General features: G+C 42.9%; 1 protein-coding gene across 5 annotated transcripts in view; it reads right to left on the reverse strand.

Moving 5' to 3' along the window:
• LOC122554159 (kynurenine--oxoglutarate transaminase 3-like) overlaps positions 1 to 9,082 on the reverse strand; it is an 82,712-nt gene that overhangs the window by 39,649 nt on the left and 33,981 nt on the right. For 4 of the 5 annotated variants that reach the window (XM_043698735.1, XM_043698734.1, XM_043698736.1 and 1 more), the window contains 2 exons: positions 4,421 to 4,570; positions 3,752 to 3,838 (listed from right to left, as the gene is read on the reverse strand). In XM_043698735.1, the coding sequence (XP_043554670.1) occupies positions 3,752 to 3,838; positions 4,421 to 4,570 (237 nt within the window). The remainder of the gene's footprint in view (positions 1 to 3,751; positions 3,839 to 4,420; positions 4,571 to 9,082) is intronic. The other variant, XM_043698737.1, reaches the window with a different exon arrangement.

Here is a 9,082-nt window from a genome sequence, read left to right on the forward strand (position 1 = left end):
TCAGTCCTTGCCTTTCCAAATACATGTACATCCTGTCCCTCAGGATTCTCTCCAACATCTTGCCCACCACCGATGTCATGCTCACCGGTCTGTTGTTCCCTGCCTTTTCCATCCCAATTTGTATAATAATGGCACCACGTAAATCAGCCTCATGTCTTCCTGCATTATTCCTTCGGCTGTTGATGATAAGTACATGTCATCAAGATTCCCAGCACTTACTTCCCAAGCTTCCCACTGAGTTCTCGTGTACCCCTGATCAGTGCCCATGAAGTGCGTTGTGATTACACATCATTTGGTTCGTGTATGGAACGAACGTCCTGAGAAGTGATGGGTGTGGGTAAAGTTACAACGTTTAAAAGACATTTGATTAAGTGCAAGTATAAGGGAAGGTTTGGGAAAATATGATCCAAGCACATGCAAGTGGGACTGGCTTAGATTGAGATTATCATCCGCATGGACTGTATGGGCCGATAGGTCTGTTTACAAACACTCAGTGTAACTCTCTGACTCCAAGTGTGTTTGTATGTCCAAGCATGTATCTGCGCATTTCTGTCCGCACTTGTCTATTTGTGTGCGTTTATATGTATATCTGTGTGCCCCTCTGTGTGTATCTATCTCTCTGCACATGTTATGTGTCTATTTCTCTGAGTGTGTGTGTGTCTGTGTGCCTGTGACTGTCTGTGTGTTTGTGTGTGTGTGTGTGTGTTTGTTGATGATGCTGTGAGCTGCTGCCCTCCCTCTGTCCCTCGTAAACTGAATCTCTGATGATTTTTACCCTCCACTCCAAGCTGTACAGTGCTGGGGGGAGACGAGCAGAGACTGACAGCAAAATAAAGCTCAGCAGGTCTGGCAGCATCTGTGGACAGAAATGAAAGTTAACGTTTTAGGTCGAGTGACCCTTCCTCAGAACTCGTGTCAGGTGGATATTACATCACTGTAAGCACCATAGTGACTGCCAGACTCGTCCCACGCAGACACACACAGATATACACACACACACTGATACAGAGATTTAGAGAAACTCATTAATACGCAGAAACTAATACAGACATGGAATGTCTGTCGGTATTTCTCTTGCTCCAGGGTGACCTTGTCAGCATTTCACTTGCTTTGTCTGGTGGGTGTCAGTATTTAAGTCTGTCCTCAGGGAGTGTGTGAATAGTGCACTTCCTCACAATAGTGAGTGAATCGGTATTTCTGTGTGGTGTGTGACTGTAGGACAATTTCAAAATATGCAGATACTAAACCTGGAAGAATTATAATGTTTGTGATGGACAGTGTGGAACTCCAACAGGACAGTGACACATTGGTGTAGTTTTCAGGTTTATGGCAGATGAGGATTAATGCAGAGCAGTGTGAGGTGATGCACTTCGGTAGGAAGGACATTGAAATACAGTATAAAACAGGCTGTAAGGTTAGCAGTGGTGGACTCTCCCTCTTTATGGGCATTTAAGCGGGCATTGGATAGGTATATGGAGGATAGTGGGTTAGTATAGGTTAGGTGGGCTTGGATCGGCGCAACATCGAGGGCCAAAGGGCCTGTACTGCGCTGTATTCTTCTATGTTCTATGAAACACATTGATTAATGCCTCTTGGGCTGCCATGCTGAATACAACTTTATTCTAAATCATACAGAATTGGGCCAAAATTCAGGAGTCTACATCCATTCAGCACAGAATCGTTTACTATTGCCTTTTTAACAGGATAAACAGTACTCAGCATGTAATAAACTCTTCCCTGTGACTATCTGTCCCCAAGTATGGTGAGGTTGAATAGGCTAGGGCTGTTTTCCTGGAGCATTGGAGGCTGAGGGGTGACCCTATAGAGGTTTATAAAATCATGAGGGACATGGATAGGAGAAATAGACAAAGTTTTTTCCCTGGCGTGGGAGAGTCCAGAACTAGAGGACAGAGATTTAGGGTGAGAGGGGAAAGATATAAAAGAGACCTAAGGGGCAACGCTTTCATGCAGAGGGTGGTACGTGTATGGAATGAGCTGCCAAAGGAAGTGGTGAAGGCTATTGCAACTGCAACATTTAAAAGGCATCTGGATGGGTATATGAATAGGAAGGTTTTGGAGGGATTTGGGCCAGGTGCTGGCAGGTGGGACTAGATTGGGTTGGGATATCTGGTCGGCATGGATGAGTTGGACTGAAGGGTCTGTTTCCATGCTGTACATCTCTATGACTCTATGACTCTAAATGACAGCACATAAACAGAGTGTAACAGGAAAAACTGAATAGTCATAATCCAAATTAAAACATCAAGTATAAGTTCGCTAGTTTGCACAGTGGGCTGTCTTGTCTTTTACTAAATTGATGATTTTGAATTGAATATATCCTAAACTGATGGAATAAAATGATTCCTGTATTTATTTATTTTGCAATTAGTTAGATCTTTAATCCAGTTTATAGCAAACACAGGCAAACAGGCCCAAGCAACCAATCTCCTCCTAGGGAATACAGAAAGGTTGGATTTGAAAGATACGTTTTTAAAAAACCGGAATTGGGGGGATGTCAGTCTGAGATTTTAAGAAGCATTGTTGGGTTAAAGGGAAAATTCCTTCAACTTGCCCTTTTAGCCACAGTATTCATGCAGCTGGTCCAGCTAATCTGCCTTTGGGACGTTGATATTGGAGAATTCAGCTACATTAATGCTGCTGGTCATCAAGGGGTAGTCATTAGGTTCGCTTTGATTTCCTGGCAATTAGTTGGCACAAACAGAACAAATTCCAAAAAGGAAATCCTCCACCAGCTTTGCATAATCACCATGAATGCAAACAGCACCCAAATTCGACGAGATTGGTCCAACGTCAATACGAGTATTCTGTCTAGTTTCATGAACCACACTTTCAGAAGGATGAGATAGCATGAGAGAGGGTTTAGAAAAACTCACACTCAAGAATGGCATTTCCAGGGCTGAGGGAGTGGAAGACATGGGTGTGGAAGTAGACCATTCAGCCCATCAAATCTGCTTCACCATTCAATGAGATCATGGCTGGTCTGATAATCCTCAACTGAACTTTCTTGCTCTCTCCTCCCAACCCTTGATTCTCTTACTGATTAAAAATCTGGCTACCTCAAGCTCAGTTATCTGGATAGACTGGAGAAGCTGACTTTGTTCTCCTCAAAGGAGAGAAGTTGAGAGGTGATTTGAATGAGGCGTTCAAAATCCTGAGGACTCTAGACAGAGCAATCAGGAAAAAAACCTGAAGAGTTGAGAACCAGAATACACTGATTTAAAGTGAATGGCAAAATGGGCATGAATAGAAACTTTTTTTTTACACTGAGTGTTGAGAATCTGGAATGTGCTACCTAAGAATGTGGTGGAGGAAAGTCAACTGGGATTTCAAAAGGGAATTGGAAAGCACCTGAAGAGAAAACACTTGCAGGATTCAGGATCAAGTGGAGGTTGGGGCTAGCCAAGAGTTAGTAGAGGCCCAACAGGCCAAATGGCCTCCCTCTACATCCATTCTATGGTTTGATGCGATAAACATTTTTGTAAAATTGCTTTTTAAAGGCTGCAGCGCCACCTTTGGAGAAAGGTATAATACAAGCCTTTTTTTTAAACTGAAGAGGTAACAGTATCTCACTTAGAACAAGAATGAATGGGATTGATCATTATAGTTACCCATTGATTTCAATGAACACAGTTTGTGACAACAGAAATCATAAAATGCTATATCTACTGCCAATTCTTAATGGAAAGCAGCAAGTTTTATCTTAATTAGTTCTGTTGGATTAAATACTCACTGGCTTTAGTGAGATGAAGACTGGGATTCCTCCAGCCATTTTAACCATTGGCTCATAACAGTCGAAGAATGGCTCAATGATAATCACCTAAAATTGAAAAGAAACATTAAAATTGAGTTCACTATCTAGAAAAAAAAACTTGTGTGGATAAACATATTTCATAACCTAAACACAATCCAATACACTGCCCAGCCAAAGAATCATTACTGTTGCAACAGAGTTGTAACACAGGAGCCAATTTGAATTTGGCTGGGTTCCAAGAAACCAATCAGGTAAAGGAAAAGATAATATGTTGTTGGGGGAAGACATTGAAAAGTATTCACTGCTGTTTTCAATTTATACAAAGGGATCTTTAACATTTAACAGTACAATTCTCAGTTTAGTCCTTCATCCAAAAGCCAGCTGCAAATACCCTCGAAAACCCATGATTTGGGGAAAGAGATAACAAATTTACCCCAAACTAGAGACACCAGAATCCAGCCTACTTCATTTCCAGGTGGGTGGGTGAGATTAGTACAGAGCACAGAACAAAACTGGGAGTGTCCTGGTCATGAGTCTTGGTCACTCACTGGACCAACCCATGGATCATGAGGGTCTTGCAGCACTCTCACTGTCTGTATGTGTTAATTATCACATAATCACACACAAACAAAAAACGGCAAGTTTTACCTCATCTCCCTCGTCAACCAGTCCTTGTATAGAGTTAGAAAGAGAACCGTAGCCTCCAACTGTTACCAGAATCTCTTTATTTGGATCAATGGAACGTCCACATATATGTCCATATAATTCAGCAAGTGCCTTCACTAATGGAGGGTGACCCTTGCGTTAAAGAACAAAATACAGTAACAAGTATGAACAGTGCATTACTCTGTAAATTCTGTCAGGTAGCTTTAGTTTTGAATGGTTATTGTTGACAAGTTGGCCTTTAGATTTTCACCATGTACTTCCTGGAACTGGATCCACCAAACTAACTGCAGTTGTACGCAATTATTTTACTTGACTAAAGCTTAGTAGCAAAAACTTTTTGTCTTTCAAAACCAAAAACACAGTTGCATCAGAGAACAAACTGATTTAAAGACATGGCTATTCATTTTAGTTTTCACTTTAAAAAAAGAGAATAAACCAATGATTTTAATTACGCAATTTCTTCGGTATTGTGATTAGGTATTGTGTGAAGGAGATACATAATCACAATGGTCTTAAAATTTGATGTCCAATTTCAGTCATACAGCTGTAACAGGACAGGAATTGTGTAATTTGGCAAATCATTGTGAGGCTAAGCCCACCTGAGCTCATAGAATTGCTATAGTGTGGAAACGGGCCCTTCAGCCCACTAAGTCCACACCCACCCTCAGTAGAGTACCCCACCCAAACCCACTCCCAATTACTCTGCATTTATCCTTGACTAATGCACCTAACCTACACATCCCTGAACACTATGGACAATTCACCCTAACCTGCATATCTTTGGATTGTGAGAGGAAACCAGTGCAAACCCACACAGACATGGGGAGAATGTGCAAGCTCCACACAGACAGTCACCTGATGCTGGAATCGAACCCGGGTCCCTAGCACTGTGAGGTAGCAGTGCTAACCACTGAGCCACCGTTCCGCCCTAAGCTCCTTCAGTCAGGACAGAGGCAGTTTGCTACTGGGAAGGAAGGAAACTAACAAAAAGCCAATTAAGCACTGACCCCAAACCACTAAAAATAATGTGGCATTGTTGAGATTGCAATGGGCCAATTAAAATTTGACAGTTTTTAATTTTTTAGGAGTGTTCTAAATTGTCAACTCAAATTGTGTGATTCACACGTCTGCTTTCCACCAAAATGGATGCCTGCATCCTTCTAATGCCCAACATAGAAGACAATGAAGGGACAGCAGTGGTAAAATGGTAATGGCACTATTACCATTTCTGAATCTATGAGCCTGGGTGAATATTCTGGGAAGATGGGTTCAAATTCATTACAACAATAAAATTCACCAATAAGTTAAAAAAAATCTGGAATTAAAAACTAGCCTAATGGTGACCATGTCATTATCATTCAAAAACCCAGTTGGGTCATAAATGCCCTTTAGGAAAGGAAATGACATCCTTATCTGACCTTGATTACATGTGACTCCCAGATCCACTGCAATGTGGTTGACTCGTAACTGTCTTCTGAGCAATTAGGCATGAACAAAACACGCTCGCCTAGCCAGTGATGTCCATGATCTGTGATTGAATAAGGGGAAAACAAAGAGAGGACAGAGTACCTCAGAGAAGCCATCTCTCTGGCCCCATCTTGTTTTTTTAATGCCAGGCCTCCAAGTTGACTACAGGGGTAAATAGTTGGGGAGTGCGGTGTGGTTCCAGATGCATGGAAAATTACAGAAAAAGTTAAACTGGGGATTGGGCTATTAATATTTCCAGAAGACGAAATAGGACAGAGAGTGTGGAAAGGGTCAGGAATCTTATTTCAGGCAGAGCAGATATGGGGACAACTATGAGAAGAGAGGTGGTCAACACAAGTCTGAGGGTGTTGTGTTTAAATGTACACAGTATATGAAACAAGGTAAATGAGCTTGTGCAGATTGAAATTGTCAGGTACGACATGGGTATCACACAAAGTTATGGTTTCCATGGGATCAGGGCAGGGAACTAAATACCCAAAGATACATCCTATCAAAAGATGGGCAGAGGGTGGGGTTACCTTATCAGTAAAAAATTAAATTATATTGATAGCCAGAAATGATACAAAGTCAGAAAGCGCAGAATCTGGTCGAACTGAAGAACCACAAAGTAAAACCACCCTGATGGGAGTTATGAACACAAGTCTCTGAGCAGTAGTCAGTACGTGAGGCAGAAAAATCAATCAGGAGACAGAAAAGGCATGGAAGAAATGCATGATTACAATAATCATGGAGGACTTTAAAATGCAGTGGACTGGGAAAATCAGGTTGGTAGCTGTTACCAAGAATAAGAACTTGTGGAAGTCTCTGATATGGTTTTTTGGAACAGCTTGTGGTAGACCCCACTAGGGAATAGACTCAAAAAGTGTGGTGCTGGAAAAGCACAGCTGGTCAGGCAGGTTCCGAGGAGCAGGAGAGTTGACATTTCGAGCAAAAGCTCTTCATCAGGATTGGAACATTGACTCTCCTGCTCCTCAGATGCTGTCTGACTTGCTGTGCTTTTCCAGCACCCCATTTTTTGACTCTGACCTCCAGCATCTGCAGTCTTCACTTTCTCCCACTCAGGAATATGCAGTTCTGGATTTGGTGATGTGTAATGGGGCAGACTTGATTAAGGAGCTAAGGTGAAGGAGAAAGTAAAGATTGCAGATGCTGGAGAGTCCATTTTAAGGTGAAGGAACTACTAGGGGGCAGTGACCACATGATAGAATTCACCCTGCAATTTGAGAGGGAGAAGCAGGAATCAGATGTAACAGTAGTAGAATTGGATAATGTTAACTACAAAGACATGAGAAAGGAGCTGGCCCAGAAGGGGAGCCTAGCAGGGCAGATGGTGGAGCAGCAGTGGTAGTAGTTTCTGGGGGTAACTGAGGAGGCACAGCAGACATTTATCCCAAGAAAGAAGAACATACTAAGCGAAGGACAAGGAAACCATGACTGACAAGGGAAGTCAGGGACAGCATTAACAGCAAAAGAAAAAGCATCCAATATGGTGAAAATTAATCGGAAGCCAGAGGATTGGGAAGCCTTTAAAAAGCAGCAGAGGACAACTTGAAAGATTTCAGCAAAGATTTACAAGGATGTTGCCAGGGTTGGAGGATTTGAGCTATAGGGAGAGGCTGAATAGGCTGGGGCTGTTTTCCCTGGAAGAGTGGAGGTTGAGGGGCATGGATAGGATAAATAGATAAGGCTTTTCCCTGGGTTGGGGGGAGCCCAGAACGAGAGGGCATAGGTTTAGGGTGAGTGGGGAAAGATATAAAAGAGACCTAAGGGGCAACTTTTTCATGCAAAGGGTGGTGCGTGTATGGAATGAGCTGCCAGAGGAAGTGGTGGAGGCTGGTACAATTACAACATTTAAAAGGCAAGTGATTGGGTACATTTAGAGGAATACAGGCCAAGTGCTAGCAAATGGGGTTAGACTGGGTTGAGATATCTGATTGGCATGGACGAGCTGGACCGACGGTATGTTTCCATACTGTACATCTCTATGACTCTACAGCTAAGAAAACAATAAGGGGGAGTAGATGAGGGTAAATTGGCTAGTCATAAACGAAGATTGCAAGAGTTTTTATCAACATATAAGATCAGAGAGAGGCAAGAGTGGACATCGGACCGCTTTAAATGAGGCTGGACAAGTAGCAATAGGGAAAAAAGAAATGGTAGAGGAACCTAATAGATATTTTACTTTAGTCTTCACATTGGAAGACACCAGAAGCGTACCAGAATTTCAAGAGAATGAGGGGGCAGGGCTGAATGTAGTGGCCATCACTAAGGAGAAGGTATTGGGGAAGGTGAAAAGTCTGTGGTGGATAAATCACCTAGACCAGATGGACTACACCTCACAGTTCTGAAGGAGATAGCTGAGGGAATTGTGAGGGCATTGGTGGTGATCTTTTGGGAATCTCTGGGTCAGGGAGGATCCTAGCAGATAAGAAAATGGGTCAAGGAGGTTTAGAACATAGAACATAGAACAATACAGCACAGAACAGGCCCTTCAGCCCACGATGTTGTGCCGAACATTTATCCTAGCTTAAGCACCCATCCATGTACCTATCCAATTGCCACTTAAAGGTCACCAATGATTCTGACTCTGCCACTCCCACAGGCAGCGCATTCCATGCCCCCACCACTCTCTGGGTAAAGAACTACCCCTGTTATCCCCCCTATACCTTCTACCCTTCACCTTAAATTTATGTCCCCTTGTAACACTCTGTTGTACCCGGGGAAAAAGTTTCTGACTGTCTACTCCCCTAATCATCTTACAAACCTCTATCAAGTCACCCCTCATCCTTCGCCGTTCCAATGAGAAAAGGCCTAGCACTCTCAACCTATCCTCGTACGATCTATTCTCCATTCCAGGCAACATCCTGGTAAATCTTCTCTGCACCCTCTCCAAAGCTTCCACATCTTTCCTAAAGTGAGGCGACCAGAACTGCACACAGCACTCCAAATGTGGCCTTACCAAGGTCCTGTACAGCTGCAACATCACCTCACGACTCTTGAATTCAATCCCTCTACTAATGAACGCTAATACACCATAGGCCTTCTTACAAGCTCTATCCACCTGAGTGGCAACTTTCAAAGACCTATGAACACAGACCCCAAGATCCCTCTGTTCCTCCACCACACTAAGAACCCTACCGTTAACCCTATATTCCG

The sequence above is a fragment of the Chiloscyllium plagiosum genome, chromosome 11, assembly GCF_004010195.1.
Source record: "Chiloscyllium plagiosum isolate BGI_BamShark_2017 chromosome 11, ASM401019v2, whole genome shotgun sequence".
Lineage (NCBI taxonomy): Eukaryota > Metazoa > Chordata > Chondrichthyes > Orectolobiformes > Hemiscylliidae > Chiloscyllium > Chiloscyllium plagiosum.